The 22,776-nt window shown below is 45.0% G+C and overlaps 1 protein-coding gene across 2 annotated transcripts in view; it reads left to right on the top strand.

Moving 5' to 3' along the window:
- Positions 1 to 22,776, top strand: part of ULK4 (unc-51 like kinase 4) — a 1,615,551-nt gene that overhangs the window by 62,137 nt on the left and 1,530,638 nt on the right. For both annotated transcript variants that reach the window (XM_069211486.1, XM_069211487.1), the window contains exon 3: positions 17,094 to 17,193. In XM_069211486.1, the coding sequence (XP_069067587.1) occupies positions 17,094 to 17,193 (100 nt within the window). The remainder of the gene's footprint in view (positions 1 to 17,093; positions 17,194 to 22,776) is intronic.

Below are 22,776 nucleotides of genomic sequence, written 5' to 3'. Positions count from 1 at the left end.
ACGTTGGAATCAGGATTAAACTTTAAGAAGTTTTAGTTGCTGCAAGGGGTCCGGTACCCCAGGCATTGGTGCAGGATGGCTCCAGTTGGTCCTGGTGTCTTCTCACTTGGTGCGGAGACAGGACTGACATTCTGGGAGCATGGTGACCTCCTCCTGGATGGCTACTACGTCAGTGGACCTGGGGGTCAGCTGATCGGTGGACTAGCCTTTGCAGTTGGTGCATGCAGGAAGTAGGGAAGTGGCTCCTCCTCTCCAAGGGAGATGCTGATGGGCTGGTGAAGTGCTAGAGGACCTCTGAGGCTTTTGGGGTCCCCACAGCTGCAGGACAGGTCAGGATGTTGCGATGTCACGATTGTCGGGACAGAAATTGGTAGGCAGGCAGGGTTTCGTTCCAAAAGTCTACCAGTCACACACATTTCTTGCTTTATCTCTTCTTTGTCCTCTTCTTTTTTGGGTCAGACATATCTGTTCTGGTGTCAGCAGGCAACCTAAATACTCAATTTAGGGTGTTTAGCATTTAGCGGAACGTAGAGTAGTAGCCAATAGGCTACTTACCTTTATGAGGACTACACCCCCTATATGACCACTTCCTCTGAGAAGTGGTCATAACCCTGTCCCAGAATTCCTAGTTCCAACAAAGTCAAGATCGTGGAACCCTTCCTCGAGTGTCTACTTTTGGTAGGCCACCGTAGGGGTGTGGCTAGCCCAAAGGTGGAACACACTTACTGCATAACTACTTTTACCACGTGTCCTGTGCCAATTGGGCCTTAGGGGAGTGGCAACTCCCAAGTCTGGGTAAGCTGGGGCTGCATACCAAAGTACCAAAGATGGCAGCATCATTGATGTCCCTGGCCTTGGCATACAGATTCACTAGCCAGTCTGCTAGAGTTGGTGATTGCACCTTCCTCCGGAGCACGCATTGTTTCTGGCCTCTGAGAATGCGGGCTCTTACCTCTAGGGGGATCAGAAACATGCTGTGGTGTCAGGGTGGTCGAATCCAGTTAGCAAACACATTAAGACACTAATAGGGCTTCAGGAAGCACCTCTTAAGTGCCCTCTGGGTGCACAATGTAATAAATCCAAGGCTAGCGTCAACCTGGATTTATTAAGATGAGTTGTTTTGATATTAAAGGTATGATGTAGTGAGTGCCCAGTACATACCTTAAGATTGGTTCACTTGCAATATCCAGTAATCGAATTAGACATCACAGGGGCATATCTGCTCATGCAGATATGTCCTCACATCTAATATAATGCACCCTGCCTTAGGGCTCCGTGGGTGTGCCATGTCGTATTTTCGACTGGCTTGCATCAGGACAAGCAGACTGAAATGGCAGCTGTGTGCAACTTTTTAGGGGGGTCCCTGAGGGTGGCACAATACATGCTGCAGACCTTAGGGACCATTTCCAGTACCCAGGCCCTAGGTACCAGGAGTACCGCCTACTAGGGACTTACAGTGGTATAGGAACATGTACCAGTTGTACACATTTATCTGTTTTAGGTAAAGAGCACTGGCACTGAGGACCTTTTTAGCAGATATCATTGCTATAAAAGCGGAAATAAAAAAAGTGCTAAAATGCAATCCTGCCTGTTACCTCGACTAGTTGTATTAGAAGGACGTTCCCCTTCCAGGCCATAACGTACTTTCACTGCAGTCCCCCAAATGCAAACGTCTAAGTAGGTCCAGCCGAGAGTTATCAACATCCATTTTTCCATCAAGTCCCATAGTTTCCCCCAGTTAACCATAACAAAAGCAAAGGAGAGGTCCATAAAGACCATATTTGATGAAACTCTACTAATAGAGATAGATCTAGAGATTATTCTAGTATTTCAACCAATACCAAGGCGGAAACCATATTGAACTTCTGAGAATAATTGTTGTGTTCTGCCCAAACATTTAATTTTTGGAAGATAACCCTCCCTTATATTTTTGTGGTGGAATCCAAAGAGAGATGGGATGATAGCAATTTGGTTGATTTCTATCTCCCTTTCAGAAGATTGGAATTACTATGGATTCCTTCCATGATCTTGATAGATCACCCTTTATTGCAGCTTGGAACACATTGGTTATTAATGGTGTCCAGAAGGAAGTGTTCTGCCTAAAGATATCACTGGGGACACCATTCAGCCTGGGGGCTTGCCTACAGGGCAAAATAGAATAGCTTTTGACACATAATTTTTATCAGCCATATTACTTAAACTGAGTACTCTATTAGGATTCAAAATTGACAGATTTGACAAGTTGGTTTGGGATAACAAAAAACACTCTGGGTCAAACACCTTGATAAAGTGAATTACTCACTGTTCAGCGGACATGTGACATTCAGTCTTTGGTTTGTGGTGCTCATTGAAGGAGGGCTGATTAACAATTTCCCAAAAAGCCTTGAGTCACTACTTCCATATGTTCCCAGGCCCGCCTTCTTATTTCCTCCCTATGCTGCTCCAGAGTCACCTTATATGAGTGTCTGGCTATTCTAATGTCCTCCATGTTACGAGGTGAGGCTTTGATAACAGATCTGAGGTGTCTCTGAGCCGCCAAACATGCAGAGTTGAACCATCTGTAGGTAAGGGTATCCTCAGCGGATTTATTACATGTCAGCACGCTAGAGATAATCTGATAGATCTCCTCAAAGTTACTCAGTACTTCCCCTGGGGACTTCATCTGATAAACATCATATGTTCATTCTATTACCCATGCCACATTCCTGCCCCTATTTTCGAACCTTGCCTCAGAATTCAAGAACTTTCTGAAGTGGCAGGTCATTCATCCACCCAAATCTGCCGGTGATCATCCGATTTCGAAGCAAGGGTCTGGAATATTACGCCCATCCCCTCTTGTGCCATTTGTGTTCTGCCCGACTTTTAAGATGGATTGTGGCATCTCAGACTCAGTTGCCAATCTAAGTAATTCCATTTACTGGGTGAAAATTTACGGTAGAAAACCAGACCAGCAGTTTTTAGTGATTGCTCTTTTGTCAATGAATTTGCAGCATAATTTATCGTCTTTAGAGATTGGCATTAATCCTTACAGGCACAGCTGCAAATCGTTTGTTATCTTTACCATTTAATGCGGTCAATTCCTCCATCTTCCCATCCAAAAATGTCCCGATATTAAGGCATCACCCTACCATTTGAAAGAAGTCAGCTGTGCTGCAACTTGAGCAAGTTTCGGACATTCTGAGGTACATACTAAGTAGACTTTTGGGTGTGAAATAAGTGACATATATAATTATTTTATACATTAAAAACTGGCATTCTAATACTTCCTGATCTGAGAGATTATTGCATAGATCAACTACCCTATGTAGTCTTAAGCAACCTAGATCAATTGTTGATTCAGTTCTCATAGATTTTTTGGAATGTGCCAATAATTTTTTAGTTTTCACGTTGTGCACAGGGCCTGGGTCGCTTAATGTGTGGGAGGCTGTACCACTTTAATGGCATATGTTATGTTGATTTTTTTAACTCACTGATCACCGGAGAGGGTATCCAGGTGTGTCCATATAACACTGCATCCAATTTGTTCTGTGGTACCTGCGAGCAATCTGTTTTTACACATCACCACTGTGCCAGTGCTGCAATGATTAGTGACTGTTGCAACACAAGTGCACTTCTGAAATAATCACAGTAGTAGAATAATAATGATCATAGAAATAAACAGAGCAAATACACTGCTTTAAAAAGGGATAATATATCTATATATAGTGATTATATATTCATGCACAAAGCAAAGCTAAAAATAAAAATGAAATATGCATCCCCATGGGCTTGACATAGACAACATCTCTTTGCCAGCTTCAAGTAGTGAACCCAAACAACCGCAATAAGAGAAAACTACCCACAATGGGATCCTAGTAAGGCGTCCCCTCCTGGAAATGAGTTCTGGCTAACTCCGTTAAGCTTCCCTCTTATATACTTGAAACAAACTGTAGAGGAGAATTCTAGAAACTCCCTCTCCCATACAGTAAGTTGTTGTTCAAACGTTGGCTGTTCCAGGTCAGTGTTGAAAGAGCATGTTTAGAGATTGGCCATATCCCAAGGTACGCTCCCAAGACTTAACTGTTTCCTGCTGTACCATAAACATTCTCTGGTGCATCCTTATCTCTCTCTCACTCCTCCATGTTATGTCCCTGTCTTGGTGAGAAAGAGAACGAGAGAGGAGCTAAAAACATGTTGCATAAGTTGTGCTAGGAAAAATACCTGCACCAACAATATGACTGTGTTTGAAGCTAAGCTAATCAAAAAATTGAGTCTGTGGTCAAGATGGAGCAGTAAGCCTTACACCTGCTCTGGATAGGATTTTCTTTGCTTAGGTTTGACCATATTTATTGGAATGTGGTGATTTCCGCCACAGTTCAAAAGCAATGCTACTATCTGCAACTCTCCAGTTATCTCTGTTTATGACAGTGCTATTGAATAACTGGTATCTGTCCTACAGGAAAGAAAGTGGCATTTTAATTAGGGTCCCTACACTGGCCAAATTGGGTGACATTGGTCTCTGAGGGCATCAGTATGACAATCAAAGTATAGTAGCTAAGCAAGACGAGAGTGCCTACCACCACAATTTAGCGCATCAAACCGAGCTCCAGGATGAGAGGGAGAGAAGGGTGGAAAAGGACAGAGGACCACTCTCTGCTCGGAGGTAGCAGCAGGACTAGTAGAAATTGCAAAACACCTATAAAGGGGGCCCTCAAGGAAGCTCAGGTCCCAGATCACTAGTTTACTTCAGTACACTTTCCTCAGTTCACCATCTGAATAATAGACCAAGCAGTTTGCCCTGTATTGAGTTTTAAACACATCCTTTTATTGAGGTTTTTTTGTTGGTTGAAAAGGAAAAGGATTTGTACAACAGGATAAAGTCAGAACAGTACAGATATGCAGTGGTGGGAGTCACATAAAGTCTGATGAAGAAAAAAATAAGTGCTGGAGCCAATGTGAGAAACGTCCCCTGTCCCGGGCAGACCAGGGCCTCCCCCCCCCCTTACATACTCCCACCCTTAAAAATAAAGGCCAGGTGGCCATGCAAGCAACAATGAGAGGAGGATTAGGCCAGATCCAGCAACTGAGAGGGGTTGGCTCATGGGGGGGACATCACCCTCTGCTGTGGAAAGCTGTCATAATCGCCTGTCAGAATGAAAGGGGACGAGTGCCCCAGAAGTGGGGGGTGGGGGAAGGGCAGCCGTGTCAAGCGAGTTTCCTTGAGTGGACAGGGAATCAGAGGCTGACGAGTACTCTTACTGTGGATTGAGTAGTTTAGAGTGCAAGGTCTCCCATCCTGGATGCCAGTGGGCGCACACCCTGTGAATCCTCCCTGTGCAGTGCCTCGGCCTTCGTCCACCTGGTGAACAGCTCCAGCCACTGAGCTGAGGTGGGAGGAGTGGGGGCTCACAACGGGATGTGGTGGCTTTCTTAGCTAATATAATTGCCAAGTCAAGAAAATGGGTAGCAGCTCTATGATGCTGTGGTCTGGGAAAGATGCCAAAGGTGCCCACCTACAAAGTGAAAAGGTTTGGGATGTCCATGCATTCTAGCTGTGTGAGGACTCAAGGCCAATAGGTATTTAGGTGTGCTCAATCCAAGTGAGGTGTTTCATGTCCGCTGTCGGGGTGCCACATCAAGGACAAAGTTCAGAGACAGCAGGAAATATCTGTGCAGATTGCTGCAAGGAGAAGCATGCATGATGTAGGATGTAGAACTGAATGAGCTTGAGGCAGGCGATATGGGACACCCTTAGTGGATACGCTAGCGCCCTCTCCCACTCACTGTCCAGAAGTGGGTTGCCAAATTCCCCCTCTCAGAATCGCTCAGTGACTGCTGTGATAACTTTGTGTGTGAATGAATAGCTCCAGTAAGGCAGGTGATTAATGTACGGCCTCTGCCCATAGTGTGAAGTGTTTACAGGAGGTGATGGGTACCTGGTTCAGGGTCTGGCACCTCCCATGTATTCTCCAGCACCCCGTGGAGAGAAGCAGAAAGGAGAAACTGGCCCCTTGGGTAGGGCATATTATTCCCCTAGTGGCTTGAACGGCAGTAGCTGCCCATTGCCCTGAAGGTCTCCCATGCAGGTAATACCAACCTCCTCTTAGCTCCTAAGGTGACCCTTGGCGAGGCGGCCCCCGACATAGGGAGTCCAAGAAACGGGACAGCCGAGGCATATGGGAGGATGTGCTCAGAGAGACGAAGAGCAAGTTTAAAGAATATCAAAGCAACCCTCAGAAGAGGCAAATCAGTGGTAACTGGAGTTCGGGAGTGAGGAAGGTGGAGGAGAAGCACCTTCAAAATGTGGGGCAAGAGGAGGCAAACATCCGTGTGTCTGCCAAATAGAAACCCATCAACCAGTATGATAGCCACAGTAATTGGGCTTCAATATAGTTCTGTTCCAAATTGGGTGCCCTAAGGCCCCCCTGCTCCCAAGGGAGATGGAGCTTCACGATAGTGCCAGAAGGGGTCACCCAGCAGGGCATGTAGTTCCCAAAACAAGGAATGGGGGAGGTGAAGGAGGGTCATCATTCTTAGGATCACCACTTGGACTGATACCAATAAGGGGGGCAATGTCCACAAAGAATGGACCAACAAATTGAGGCAACAGCTGCTGTCACATTCTCCTCATGAAGGTACGGACTCATGAGATATACCTTAGTCCCCAATTAACAGATGGTGGTGGGCTCCCAGTGAAGCCACCCCCTGACCTCCCCAAATTGAAAGCCCTGTGCTCAAGCCCTGCATCAGCGGGAACAAACAGGATTTATCCCAAACCACCAAGTGTTCAGAGTCCACATCTCGCAAATAGAGCAGGATATCATCCACATAAAGGGAAGCCACATGGATACCATTGTACAAGGGAACGCCCCAGCAGTCACTCCACCCTCGCAATGGAGGCCAGTGGAACCATAGCAAGGGCAAAAGGGGGTAACCCTCACAAATGCCACTCCCAACTGTGAAGGGCCCCTATATTGTCCCCTTAAGGGGGCCCTAGCTCTAGGAGAGGTATAGAGAAGTTGGATAATATTGATAATGTAGGCCCCAAGATGATAGTTACGCAGGACTGCAAAAATGTAATCCCCACTGAGGGGGTCGAAGGCCTTGTGGATGTCTAGAACTAGCGCTGCTGACCTAGGCGAGTGGTTCTGTACTTCCACCAGGATCCAAAACAGCCAGGGAACACAAAGAGAACTATTCCTTTCCAGAATAAATCGGTCACAATCGCTATCGATCAAGCGTGGCAGCAAGGACTGGACCCACTGGGTAGGATCTTGTAGTTTAGATTCAGGATGGCAATAGGGCGGTAGGAAGCCAGGTTCAAGGGGTTCTTGCCCGGTTTAGGCAAAAGGTTTCGGAGGCATCATGCTTTATGATTGAAAGGGTTCGGACAGCCAGCGCCCCCTCATAGAGCTGGAGGAGCCGCGGAGTCAACGCTCCCTGGAAAGTCTTTTAGAACTCAGACGGGAGTCTTACCCAAAGCCTCATCTGCAGTTGCAGCGCAGGTCTCCTAGATTGCAAGGGGGGCGTCAGGGTCCACACATTCAAGTGGGGTCAGCCATGCCAACAACTTTCGCCGACCTATCACCCTCTGCATGTGTTCTGGCAACATTGGATGCAAATACCAAACAGTGAAGCCGTTCCAGCAACTGGGCCTCCACCTCAGGGAGACAGTCTGTCATGGGAGTCTTACCCGAAACCTGAACTGTAGTCTCAGTGTAGTTCTCCTGGACCGCAAAGGGGGCATCAAGGTCCATCTGCTCAAGTGGGATCAGCCTAGGAAGCTGTGCAGGGTCTGAAAATTCCCTTAGGGCCAATGAAGGGGACTCCAAGGAGGGGTATTAAAGATTGGTATAGTACGCCATTAAGGCCTCATGAATCTCCTGTTGGGAGTGAAGAACTCGCCCATCTAGAGCAGTGGCTCCTGTTTAGTGTCCCTGCTAGCCAGCCATGCCAACAACTTGTCTTACCTATCACCCTCTCCATGCATTCTGGCAGCATTGGATGTAAATACCAAACCGTGAAGTCGGTCCAGCAACCAGGCCTCCACCTCAGGGAGAGGCAGGAGGCAGGAGGAGGGAGTCCTCTGCCGCCAGTCGCTCTGCATCAGTGTAATTGCGCTTGGCCGCCTCCAGATCATGGAGGATCACAGGGCAGACTCCAACCACCGCCTGTACACTCACCCCATAAATAAATCCTTGAATACCTTGCACTAGACAATCGGGGAGGAGGCCGTGCCGTCATTATGATTAAAGAATTCCAACATTTTAATGGCAAGTGTATCCCAAAAGGGAGGGTCCTCAAGGAGTCTGCGGGAGAGCCCCAAGTAAATATGGGGAGAAAATCTGGCCCCAGTGGAGGTCTGCCACCAGAGGGCTAGGATCCGATAGTTCCCTACCAAGATAATCTGGAGCAGAGGGAGTATGAACACACTATGTGATGTAGCCGCGTGTAAACACTATACATATTGGAGTAAAAAGAGTTGAGGAGGTTGCCCAGATTGTGGTGCTGCCAGACGTCTGAAAGCTTCCATTACCACAGCCAGACTCGCCGCATTAGCAACCATGTGGGTTGAGAGGAGCGGAGGGTGGGAGCGGTTCAGCTCAGGATCTAGTTCAATGTTAAAATCACCGCCTGGCAACCAAGGCAAATGGGCCTAGTGAGATAAAACAAAAGAAAGGCTATGTAGGAACCTAGGCTCCTTGGTGTTGGGGACCTAAGCACAACTCAACAGGACATGGTTACCATTGAGGCGTGCCTCAAGGAGCACATATCTGCCCTCCAAGTCAATCTCCTGATGCAACGCTCAAGCGGGGTTCCTGCACTCAGCCAAACCAGGGCCCCTCCTTGCATACGCCAAAAAGTCGGTGGCAAAGACCTGCCCTCTCCATCTTTTTTGCAATTTGACCTCTTTCACCTTAGTAATAGGAGACTCCTGCAACAAGGCTACATGTATGTCCTTCTGGTTAAGAAATACATGTACGCGGTTGGCCTGTGCTGATAATCATGTTTACATTCTGTGTTCTGTAGATATTTCGGGTGGTATTTTATAGCTTTGATGCCCTCTTCTCTATTTCTCATATTTTAGAATACCGGTCATCCACTATGGACTGTAGAATCACCACAGGCTACTTAAAATTCATTGGCCAATGGCAGACCAGTAGTCACTGTTTCCCCCAATGTGAAGCATTGCGTGGCCCCACAGAATGGGCGTCTTTCATCCCACATCCACATTTTGCTTGTTTGTTGTCCGATGTGAACTGTGAAGCTTAAGCTATGCAATGCCTTCAGGTTCATTGGTCAACCCTTCCTCATACATATCTTGTGGCTCCGCCACCCTAGTCCTCAATTCCAGATTTAGGACATAACCTTCTGCTCAAGCAGCACCTTAGTTTGGCAGATGAACTTTGCAAGCTACCAGGAATTCTGCAGAAATTTCCCTTAATGTTTGCACTGAACTTGCAGTGGAAATTTCAGTGGCATTTCGTATGAAATGTCAATAAAAATGTGTTTCCATTCCATGAAGAATTATCACACATCCTTCAAAGGTTTCTATAGAAAGAGGACCAACCTTTCCTTTGAAAGTATCTAGAATTTCATAGACAAAGGGGGTTTTCATTGTCCTGAAATTTGCAGGATAAATGTCCGTGGTGTAAAGTGCCTGAATGTCTGCAGAATTATCAGAATCCAAGAGTATTATGAGGCCATTTTGAGTGAATGGAACAGCTTCTCGGTATTCCACAAACATTACTGAAAAAGAAGAAAAAATACTTTTAGCTTTCACTTTGACGTAGTGTGGGAAATGCACTTAATAACAAAGCAGAAAGTAGCTAGTTTGTGAAGATTTACCTGCCATAACATTCCCTTTTAATATGCTTAGGATTTTAAAGGAGGTTGGGTTTTCCGGTTTGTTAGGGTAACAACCTCCTTTTGAAGACAAACTACTGTTTTGGAAAAGAGACAACAAATATGTAAAATATGGTTAATAAAGTTCGGATTGCTGTGCAATGTCTAGGTCTTCTAGTAAGGTCATGATTATCAAGTACCTTTCAGAATTTCATTTCTTTAAATGGTAGCTGCTATCTTATGTACTGATTAGAGGATCCTATTCTATTATGTATGTAAAAGATACCCAATATTCATGCAATGCAAGATTAACTATGGATATGCCCAGGTCAGGGTCCTTTAACCTTTACACAGCATGACACGGAGAAGAGCGTGGACTACTGCTGTGATGCCACTGCACCAACAGCATTCTGGTTTGCTCTTCTCCGGGTGCTCGAGGAAATACAAAGAACTCTCCCCACATGATTGACCTGAGAATAGCTTGAGCCCAGCAAAGAATAGGAAATGCGTCAAACAAACATAAAGAATACAGCTTCTGGGGTGCACATGCAGGGCACTTGCTATGGTGTTGGCTGTATGGGGCAGTATGCCTCACTATCAGAGATAAAGTTTGTGTTGAGAAATAAACTATCTTGAGCTACATAGATCAGCAGACATCTGATAGAGAAAACAACATCATGCATATTATATACCTATGGATCAATCTAAAAGAACAAGGCATATGGGATAAACTGAATGTAGAAAATATGCATGGAACAAACATGTGACTTTTTGTCTCAACTTGTGGGTTGGAAAAAGTTAGTGTAACAGTGCATTGAAATGTATACATGCCAAGCAACATTCCACATGTACTTTAGTCTCTTCCCAGAAGGGCACTCAAATTTTCAGTTTTGGAATTATTGATGATCACAGCTAGGTCATTGGAGAATTCTATGGTTTTCCTCATATAGGAGGTGGTTATGAGGTACATTGTACAGTTTGAGTCCTTCACCAGCAGTGACTAACTTCATGGAAGACAGTGAGCGGTGGTAGGATCAGACAATAAGGTGTAGCCAGAGGGATCAGGCCTGATTTAGACTGCCTGACACTTAAGCCTTAATAGGGGAATGATTTCAGGCGCAGGACCCAGCAAATGCTGAGAAATGAAAAAGAAACAAGTGGTGCACTTCTAGCAGTGATCCAATTGCTCAAACGTACATAAAATAACTATGCACAGGAGAAGATAGTATGATGAAGTGCGACTATTGCAGAATCAACACTGGGTGCCTTGAGGAACTGGGGAAGACTTTGGAAAGTCTGATGCAGAATGTCTGTGAAAAGTTTCACCTCCGGGGATGACAAGTGCCTGTGGACTGAGGAATACAGGTTTATGATCAGCAATGGGTTCTCTCTGGTGGCAAGGAGAAAAACAAGCAGACTTACTGGTTCCGTAGCTTACAGCAGCTGGCCTCTGCTGGGATGCTGCAGGTCAATAAGTGCAGACGCCACTCTCTGCAGTGGTGAATCAGTGTCAGGGGTGCACTTGCAGATGAATGGAGGGCGACCTTGGGAGCAGCCTTCTATTATATTTCCACACTTAGTATTATTGTTAGAAGAAATAGCCACTCCCATGGAAAGACAGACGTATATTTCAATGAGGATTTGGCCATTACACTTCAGCTCCCTTCTTTAATAAGCTTTCACTTTGTTTTATGGATGTGCTGTTCTTTTAGTCTGGAAGAATTCTTTAAAGTCTCCTGACTACCTATCTACAGAGGCCAACTGAGGGCAAGAAGCCAGCCATTTCTCATTTTTCTTGCAACTCTTCAACTTAGTTTGCATAGTTCATGGGTCTTTGAGAAACTAGGGCCTTTCTTGGAACTGTAATCCATTCACTGAGATCATTTGTGGATGGAGTTGCTCCGATGTTCATGCAACAGGTTCTAAGTGGTTGTGAAGCCTATGAATACATGTCACATACAGTGCGGAGACTATTCACTTTCTCTCAACCCAGCTTTGTCATGGGAAGGAGCAAGGAATCCCAAGTCAATGATGACAACAGCAGCCTTTGATCCATCACCCTGCCTTGGACATAATTTAGGGGCCGCAACTGCAACCCATGGCCTTAGAGGTTGTTAAATAAGTGCTGGGTTTACAAGATAACAGGGCTCTCGTGAGCTTTTTAAACTCACTTTAGCCTGCACTGAACAAGAAGTTAGGCTGCCATAAACAACACTACAAAGAAACAATGTTGCCTCTATTCATATTCTGGTGACTCTGGCCTGAGGTGTCTTTGCAGCATTTTAAGATGGGAAACCTATGTCCTCAAACATAAAACAAACTTACAACATAAATATTCATTGTTGCCGCTTGAGCGAGCAAGGCAAGAAGGTGTCTCAGTGTACGTTTGGCTATCCTTGGGCACCTCACTGGTGAGGGAATAGGGTAGATGCTGGTGAGGGAATAAGGTAGACGCTAAAGACAACCAGGGAAGGTATAGAAATCAGAATAAGGGAGGAAGGCACATCAGACACTGGTGAGGCACGGTTAGGCAAAAATGTGTATGAGAGGGTGAGGTAGAGAAAGGGACAAATATAAAGTTGAGGTACATGAGGAGACCGATGTTGGAAGACATAAGTCAAAGAGACAGATGAGAAAGGTGATGAAGACGTAGAGAGGCTCAGAAGAGACTGCAGAAAGCCAGAAGAGGAAGACGGATGGATAAGTGAGACAGAAATAGAGGATGAGACAGATGTGAGAAAGAGGTAATAGGCAGCCTCGAAAGAGACATTAGAGAGGAAGGTAAAAAAAGAGACATCTGAGAGGATGAGAGGCAGAAGAGAACGAGACTGTGATGGATAGTAGTATACAGGTGTAAGAGAAGTGATAGAGAGATAGAGTTGTGTATTGAAGAGACAAGTGGGATAGAAAGAAAGAGTTACAAAGAGGACAAATGTACAACTGGATGATAAGGGTCGCAGCAGCGACCCTCCCCCTTCCCCAAATCCCCCCCCCTCGGTTTCCCCTTGCAACGGCTGGCTCTGCTTTGTGCATTTGGGCTCTGCCTTCTTATTTCCTGCCCATTTTTATTGCACAAATAATGAATTACCTATAACTCACTATTAGTGTAACTTAAATAGAACACCAAACATTTGCTTGAAGCTGTGGTTTGTAAAAGAAAATGCTTTTACATTTGTTTTCTGCTAGCGTGCAGGTGAGAGTGTTTGTGTAAGAGAGAGTGTCTGCAGGTGTGAGTATGTGTCTCTTTGTTTAAGCTTTTGTGTGAGAGTGGGTGATAGGCAGTTTGTGAGAATGAGTGATACTCTATCAGAAATTGAATGTGATTGAGTCAGAGCAAATGAGAATGAGGGAATGAGCAATTGAATAACTGAAAGTGAGTGAGAATGAGTAAGTGAGAATTAATAAGAATTATTTCGAGGAGTGTTAAAGAGTGTGAGAGAATGAGTGAGTGTAACTGGGAGAATAAGAAAGTCTGAGAATAAGTGAGTGAGGACAAGAGCGAAAGAGTGAGAAAGTATGAGTGAGTCAGACTGTGAGTGAGGGAGAGTAAAAGTGAGTGTGAGCTGGTGAGTGAGTGAATGAATGTGACGGTGACTGAGAATGTGTTTTTATGCTTGTGAGTTTGCAGTTACTCCTGCCAAACTGAAGGTATCTCTTGGCATTTGAAGGCACCAATTGCAAAATGCTGGAGCTAGTATACTAGAGACAGTTCTGTGACCAAATATTGGCACTGAAGTACGTACTGGAGGTGATACTTGACTAATGGAAACAACCTTGACAAAATGCTGCTGTTGGCATACTGATGGTACTTCTTGGCGTAGAGCCATGTGTGGAAAAATACTGGTGCGGATCTACTGGAGGAAATTCTTGGCATGGGACAACCATGGCAAAATGCTGGTGTATTGGAGGTAATTATTTGCATAAAGGAGGACAACAGTATAACTGTTCTATGACGGACAATGGGGCAAACGACAGAACGCAGCCCCTAACATATTATCAATAACTTTTGACATAAGGGCTGTTTATGCTGTATGGCTAGTACTAATGACAACATCCTCGCACTGGCATATTTTATGTAATTTTTGGCTTTAGGATGCACTCATGGATTATAGGGGGCACTCATGACAAACTGCAGTCCCTGAATATTTTGTTGACATATGAGGGCACATCCAGCACATTTTGAAAAATATATAGACTTCTCATTCAGAGCAACCAATTTCATTGGCCTGGTTCACAATGAAAGATCTGAATATTTCATGAGTGCACTATCAGGATCTATTTTATTTGTAGAATGTTGTGAAAATCGTGCTATACAATGAGCTATTTGGCTAATATTTTTAAACATTTTCGTAGGAGGAGAGAAGCCCCCTCAATCACTTTCTGGGAGAAATTGGGCTCACTCGCTTCACTCCCTACCCCTTAGGAAAAGTGTCATCCATGGTTAAGGTCATGAGACATAATTTAGTGTGTCGAAGGTCATATGATGTCATTGCCTGTGTCATAATTAAGGTTAAAGGGTGTGTGATGTCCCGTCCGCTAGCCCTTGAATTCTGGTGAATTGACATCCATGCACCCTGCCTGAAGATCTGGGTTTCGTGACTGTCAATTCTGATGACTGCACACTGAACTGAGACTGATTTGCATAGAGGCAAAAAATAACAATGTAGGCATAATACAATGTATGTTAGCACTACCTCAAGGTACATCTAAATGTAAATCATGTTTATGTGATAATTGACTACTCTCTAAATCAAACACTATTTTAATCTGTTTAAATACATTACAAAGTAATAACCCTACTGTAATTCTAATGTTGATCTTCTCCCCGTTGCTATTTTTGTTTATATAGTTTAAATCAAAGTGCATTACTATAGCCTTAGAACCCGCCGTAGCGGGCTCTACCGGCTATTAAAGGCCTGCTCCCGCGTTAAATGGCATTTAACGCGGGAGCGGGCCTTTAATAGCCGGAAGAGCCCGCTACGGTGGGTTCTAAGGCTATTAGAACATTCTGCCACTCAGGGCAGAATGTTCTATTAAAAAAAACAAATTGCTCACGGAGCCCGTGGGGATTAAAATCCCCTCGGGCTCTGTGAGGCTTTGTTCACAGCTGTTGCTGTGAACAAAGCGAACATTGGAATGTTGGCGCTGCGGGCTTTTACCGGCCAGTAAAAGCCTGCAGCACTCCATTGTTTTCAATGGAGCTGCCAACTTCCAATGTTCTAATATAGCCTTAGAACCCGCCGTAGCGGGCTCTACCGGCTATTAAAGGCCCGCTCCCGAGTTAAATGTCCGAGCCGAAGGCGACGGCATTTAACAAGGGAAAGGGCCTTTAGTAGCAGGTAGAGCCCGCTACGGCGGGTTCTAAGGCTATTAGAACATTCTGCCACTCAGGGCAGAATGTTCTCTTAAAAAAAACAAATTGCTCACGGAGCCCGAGGGGATTAGAATCCCCTCGGGCTCCGTGAGGCTTTGTTCACAGCTGCTGCTGTGAACAAAGCCCATTGGAATGTTGGCGCTGCGGGCTTTTACCGGCCTGTAAAAGCCCGCAGCACTCCATTGTTTTCAATGGAGCTGCCAACTTCCAATGTTCTAATATTTTTTGTATTGTATTGTATCAGTACAGTAATCACAGTTTCATCTTTGGATACAGCAATACGTCTTGTTTGCTACAGCATAGCCAACATGTGTTTCATCATATATGGTATGATCACCTACGACTTCATCAGAGCTACAGGAGACCAAGTGTAAAATACTCTCAGTAAAAAACACTCTCAGATATACAACAGAATACCTTCACCAATTGTGTCATTCGATGTGAGTGAGAACGCCTCACTAACATCGCAATAAGTTGTCCCACCAAAAACCGTATGAGTTAAAGTTCAGGAAAACCTTAGCAGTTAAGCGGTGAAAGATAGATGCCCAGGTCCAGAGAAACAAAAGTAAGTAAAGGACACGCATAGACTTAACAAATTGTCAGAAGATCGTAGATGTGAAACATCCACCAATACATAATTTTTGATTGAACTTAATGAGCGAAGGCCAAAATGTGATTTTAGAACACGCAGCACCCTTATCAGACCACAATTCAAGTCTTACCATAAATCCAATCCAATTGTGAGTAATTCCAAATAATATTTATAAATCCTAGTTCTGGAATTGAAAACAACTTTATTAAACAACGTACTAACTCAGGGAAGGAGATTCCAATTTGTACAAGTCATGTACAATGAAAACGTACCACAGTCTGTGCGATTGGTTCTTATATATCCATTGCACAAGCCAATCTGTCAGTGAAATATTGTGTGTATACCTGTTGAAAAAATATATATTCGAGCTCCAATTACTCCAGTTTATTTATTATTTAATAACTTGCTTGGCTGAACAAGAGGGTGCTGTAGAGTTCGAGGAAAAGGGGCTTAAGAAGTGTGACTTGTGTCATTGAGGAGTAAACACTTGGAGGAATTAGCGCAATCAGATGATTGCAAAAGGACCTGATGTTGGGGACATTGCAGAGATGCAATAAGAGGGTATTCCAAAGGGAAGAGAGTCCAGACGGTGCAGAGTTTTCCCCCCAAACTGTTCGAGCTTAGACAGGAACTGTGCAGAATAGCTGATGGAGGTGATCTTAGGCATTTGGCTGGGCAATATAAACTGAAGAGCCTGGAAAGGGACTCCGGAGCTGTGCTACTAGTGTCTTCTGTATCAGACACTGAGACTTTTAAAACCCAATTTGTAAATTGCACATTTTGATATTTTGGGGACAAAGTATTGGTGTAAGACAGGAAAAACAAAGTAAAGATTCTGTCGAAGTGCTGTTACAGCAATAAATGTCAGACGAAGTAAAAAGAGTGAAGTAAAAAAATGTTGCCTTTTTCGCTGGAGTAATCCCTTTGGTCATTTTCATTATTTATTTGAATTTGTATAGTCTTAAACTTAAAACTTTAAGGTATCTCAGCGCTGATTACACAGACATCCACTGACAGCTTATGTTTATTTTGTTCAGTATTCCGAAATGGGCTATTAGTTACAACCTAGAACAGATAGAAATATTTAAAAATATATATATGTCCTGTGCACATTTCATTCAAGATTAAATATTTATGTGGCATTGTTTCCATTATGTTTACAGTAATAATGCAATTAGACATTTTTAAAAAGAGGTGAAGCATTTTGTTACTTAAAAACTTTCGCACTTGTAAAACCTTGAACTTTAACCATGAAAGGGTAAAGCAATGAATAATTGTTCAAATGTATTTCGTATTTAACAGGTTCGTCTTACTCATGGTATCAAACATAAGAACATTGTCACCTTTCATGAATGGTATGAAACAAGTAACCACCTATGGCTCGTAGTGGAACTCTGTACAGGTAAGTGGTAAAGAGTAGTGAATAGGTCTAAAGAACGTTGAACTAATAAATCCACTCACACCTCACTCAACATGCCTGATTTCTCATATAAAAAGCGACGTGTGGCATCAGTTCTTGTAATAATTCTTGATACACAATAATCGAAATCTACAGTGCCAGCATGGAGCAGAACTCTGCCTGGCTTATTTTAAATGTATTGTCTCGTGGCTCAGCAAATAGTCTTAGGCCCACTGTAGTGGTCTGCTACGAAATGGCACCCTCCTGCAAATAATTGTTCATGGTGAACTTCCCTTTTTATTTTCCACATGATGGTTTCTGGTCCATAATTTCTTCCATGCACATAAATGCTTAGTCATGTTGGAATGGGAGTCATCGTGCTTTATGGGGTTGGGGAGGCACTGTACATCTGGGTTTGAGGGTCCTTGTGAAGGGGATGTTGGCTCTTTGAGCCTCCACAAGCTGAAAGAATCAAAGTACTAACGTCTAACACTGTGCTCCAATGCAAGCACCATAGTTGTGCCGTAGAGTGGATTTAGACATGGTACAGACAACCTATTTGGTGCTCTGGCAGTGCCATGGCTCTAAACAGATATGCTTGAAAGCAGGTAGGTTTCATGCTGAACTCTGACGGTGTTCTGATAACTCCTTCCTCAAGCTCAACGCCTGCCTGGCATCCTCCCCAATATGGTGATTTGATAAACAAAATTAAACCCACACAACACCAATAAAATAAGGGGACCTGGAAATATGATTTTGTAAAAAAAGTTTTAACCCATTTGCTGCTAGGACTCTTACAAATCTAAATTCAGCTAGGGGTCATTTGTGTCGATATCTCAAGGTTTTCTCAAGGAAAATTACTGTTGAAAAAAATACATTTTGAAAATGACTAGGAAAAAAGGGGCATTTGTGACAACATTTTTATCTGTCACTTTGTCTGATGGCAGATTGACAAAAGCAATATACCATTATGTCTGCTAGACCCTTCTGTTTGTGGCGATATATAGGGTTTGTAGGTTCTCCAAGAACCTTAGGTACCCAGAGCAAACAACTGAGCTGCACCATACAATGGGTTTTTATTGAGTACCAAGTATAGATTAATTCTTATAGCGAAACAGACAGAGTGTAAAATGAGTATCAAGGAAAGTTATGTATTTCTAAAATGGGCGCAAGATAAAGCGTTTAGGAGCAGTGGTTACTTCTACACCTCTGAATTTTTAGGTACCTGTACTAGCGTTTGATTTGGAGGGTATTTTTCAAAATGTCATCTTTCTTCTACACTGAGTTACATTTGAAAGGCAGAAATGCAGAGAAATACAATTGGTAATGACAAATGTTCTCCTATTCTATGCTCCCATGTCTGTGGATAGAAATGGTATTTCAGTTGTGTATGGTAGGCTTAGTACCTGCAAAAACAATGGCTGAAAACGCAACATGGACGTAGCACATTTTTCCACCTAAAACAGGCCCTTTTTTCCGATGTGGCGACTCTAGGTTTTGGACCCTATCTCATGTGGCACCTAGGGAACCCTGGCCAACTTGTACATTTCTTAAAAGTAGACACCTAGGGGTATCCAGTGTGGGCTGACATGCATGGCTCACGCCATGTTTACCCAGAATCTCCTGCAAAGTTCAAACATTAACTAAAAAAAACCACAACTTTCTCAAATTTCTGTGATGTAAAGTTCTGGAATCTGCAGGGAGCCTCAAAATTCCTTCTACCCAGCATTCCCCAAGTCTCCCAATTAAAAATGGTGCCTCACTTGTGTGAGTAGACCTTGTGCCTTCAACACTAAATGGTAGAAAATGCAGCATGGACGCAGAAAACTGACCTTCTTTTTCCGATGTGGGTAGCTCTAGATTTTGGACCCTAGCTCAGCCGGCACCTAGGGAAATCTAGCCAACCTATACATTTTTGAAAGCCAGACACCTACGGAAATCCAGAATGATGTGACTAGTGTGGATCCCATTAGGGTTGTTACCCACAAAGCCCTGCAAACCTCAGACTTTGCCTGAAATCACACATTTTCCTTTCATTTCTGTGATGGAAACTTCCAGGATCCTCAGGAATCCACAAAATGCTTACCACCCAGCATTGCTCCACCTGTGCCATAAAACCGTTGCCCCACTTTTGTGTCTGGGCATAGTGCTGTGACAGGATCGGCTCATACCAAGGACAATGGGAGCCCTTGTGTGGAGACTCCATTTGACCTTGGTTGGATCCATTCCTGTCACTGGTGTTAGGCCCAGCCACACAAGTGGGGTAGAGTTTTTATCGGCACAGATCAGTCAATGCTAGGTGGTAGGAATTTTTCGGATTCTTGCGGATTCCAGAAGTTTACTTCACAGAAATGTAGGGAAAATGGAGGACCTCAGGCAAAGTTGGAGGAGGGGGGCAGACAGACTGTGCCCATTTTTTGGGGAGGGAGGTGGGGGCATTGCCATGCCCATTCTTGGCAGCGCCATACCCCTACACTAACAAAAAAAATAGACCCTGGTGTCTAGTGGGCTTGCTGACCACCCTGGGGGGGTGGATCAGGGGTAATAACCCCCAACTGTCCCCCAAGGGGGCAGGAAGACTGTGGCCATTTGTGTTTGAGAGGGGTGGGGGCATTGGCGTACCCTTTTGGGCAGCCTCCACCCCTATGTAGTAAAAAAGAAAGAAATACCTGGTGCCTAGTGGGCTATCTGCACCTCCCTGGGGGTTGGGGGTTAAGCGTTATTGCCCCATCTATCCCCCCTGGGGTGGCAGAAAGACTTTAATCCCCATTTCTTTTGGGTGGGGCCATGATCTTGCCCATTGTGGGCAGCCCTCACCTCTCTTTTATTTAAAAAAAAAAGAAAATACTCCTGGTGTCTAGTGGGCTTTCGGCCCCCCGGGGGCATATTGAGGCTAATAATGCTTATCTGCCCCCCTGGGGGGAGTAGAAAGACTGTTTACATTTCTTTTTGGAGGTGGGTGGGGGCATTGGCAGGACCATTTTAAGCAGCCCTTACCCCATGTATAAAAAAAAAAAAAAAAAATCCCTGGTCCTTAGTGGGCTGAACTGAATTTCTTAAAAACAGTTGGTAGGTATCAAAAGCCTTTGCCCAAAGGGCTGCTCAGCTCTCCCTGATGTCTATTGGAGTATATCCCTGCTTGGGGATCGCCCTCCTGTGGTGATCCACAAGGAGGGATCTACTAGGGAAGGGTACTTGAAAAGGAGTGATTCTCTCCTTTCCAATTATTCCTGTACCTTCTGCCTAGGTGTTTGGGGGGGGGGGGGGGGGGGAGGGGGGGTGAGGGATTGAGATAGCCCTGTAAGCACCTAAACAGTGAAAGTTAAATGAGCTGATCGGCTCATTTCACTTTAATTTTCATTGAAATTACATCATTGGGCCAGGCGCGATGAACGTCATTTCACTGAATACAAAGAAACCGCCTTGGGATCTGGAGAAGCATTTCCCCAGATCCAGAAGCTGTTTCTTAGAGCAGGAAATCCCTCTGGTGCCCGCACAGAGGGATTTTTTGCCTCATGTGCTAGGACGGCTGGGAGCCATCATGCATACACGAGCAGTGCATGCAGGGATGGCTCGTGACCATCCTGCACACACAAAGGGTTAATTAAAATAGGTCCAGAAGGCACTAAATACCAACAATTGTTTATGAAAGCTTTTGACCGGGGTCTGGAACAATTTCAGACCAAACGAGATTGAGTGTGGGTTGTATACATCAAGCGGGTTTGTCCTTGTCAAAAATGTTATCTTCTGACTTGCTCTATTTTTATGCTGTTCCCAAACCTCTAGTGGGGCAAACTTGAAGCTGTATCCACGGAAGATGCCTCAGAATTTGATTCTTTTTCTCAAGGTCCCTCTGATGGCTCCGGTAGTCTTTCAAGTGCAAACATTTCCTAAGTTCCAACTTTTGAGGGTTTCTGGAGCAGTTCCCCTGGCCCACTTCTAAGGATTGCAGTACAGCACTGAGGGGCCAGAACACACTCCTGCAGATGCCAACAGCATGGTTCAGCCAAGGTCCGTTTGACTTACTTGTCAACTGGTCACTTTAAGACATGGGCCTCTTCCAGCTTGTTGTGTCCTTGTAGCCACACAGGAGGCAAGCCAACTAACCCTTGAAGTCTACTTCTTTGTCTTGGTATTCGATTGAGCAGGTCCAGTTCTTCAGGGCTGCTCTCAGGTCACCACCAGCGGGTCCAGTCCTCTGCAGGTATAGAAAGTTTTCTGAAGAGAGTGCTTTGGGATGACACAGTTGTGGTTAGCACTAGCTAGTGGGGGTGACTCCTGGCTCCTCCCTAGCTAGTGGGGTAAAAATTCTCAGGTCCAATCCTACCCAATTTTTCTGCAGTTCCTGTTTGCCCTTCTGCAAATGATCTAGCTGTACCCCTCAGTCCTTAAAATCCGTCATGGGGAAACCTTTTCTCCCTTGTGCAGAACTCTTGTGTCCATCCAGCGGCGTAGCAGGGAAATGAGAAGTCTCCCCTCTCATCTGCCTACTCCAAATCAGTTCTGGGGATAGCTTCCCACCCACTGGATTTGGGGCCAGCCTAGCTAGTGGTTACATTGGGGACAGGGGTTGTCCCTTCTTAGCTTTCTCCTTAAACTACACAATGAATGGCCAGGCCTCGCCTCTGTCCCTTTCAAGTTAATGATGTTCTGGGGTCCACATCATCTGCCTTTCCTGAGCAGATAATGATCAAATGCCCAACAACCAGTCCATACTTGCACCATGATTAAGCTTTTGTTCTGCTCTGGGAGCACTTTTCATACCCCATTAAGGTCAACCTGTTGCTGGGGAGCGGTTGCTAATGCAATCTGAAAGGGACCTTTAGCTGCAGATTTCTTACCTTAGAATGTCCAAGTGTCCGCTTGGAGCCCGGACATTTTGCTGAGCAATACCCTTGTGCGTGCCATCGAGTGGTGTCATTCAGATCCACGTGGCGTTGTCTGAGTCGTTGGAGCAGTCTGTGACATCACGGTCATTTAGAAAGGCACCACCCAGGCGCACATACGTCAGGTCCAGAATCAAGCTACCCTCTGTCTTTTTTGACAGGCCTTTTTTTGGCTTTTTGTTGTCTGTGCGAAGGATGACATCTAGGAAGATGGGGTTCAAGCCGTGCGATGCCTGCCACCGCACCATGTAGGTGACGGACCCCCATAAGGTATTTCTCTGGTGTTTAGACTGAGACCACAACTCGAATTTGTGTTCCGAATGCCAGGACATGGCTTGGAAGGCTTTGAAGGAGTGGTCCCTGAAGCTCGTGGCGGCCCAGAAGTCCCCGGGGCTGGCGCGACTCCTTGAAGGTCATGGTCCCAGTTGAGGAGGAGGCTGCTGGACTGCTCCAGGAACCTCAAATCCTCTTTGTCCCACTTGTGGTCCTCTGGGCACTCGGGGAAGATGCACAAGAAGAAGTCCAAGTGGACTTTGACTTCACCTTGCCGTCGGCCTACGAGGCGAGTCGGGAATGTCGACGTTCCAGACACGGTTCCGCAGAGCCGTTGCCATGGCCGACTTCGAGCCTCCCCCGCCCTTTCTGGGAGCCAGAGCGACCCCCTTTCAACTCAGTTTTACAAGGCCATGCATCTCGTATT

The sequence above is a fragment of the Pleurodeles waltl genome, chromosome 10, assembly GCF_031143425.1.
Source record: "Pleurodeles waltl isolate 20211129_DDA chromosome 10, aPleWal1.hap1.20221129, whole genome shotgun sequence".
In the NCBI taxonomy this organism is placed as follows: Eukaryota; Metazoa; Chordata; class Amphibia; order Caudata; family Salamandridae; genus Pleurodeles; species Pleurodeles waltl.
Note: the sequence above shows the minus strand (reverse complement) of the source record. Positions and strands in the feature narration are given on the sequence as shown.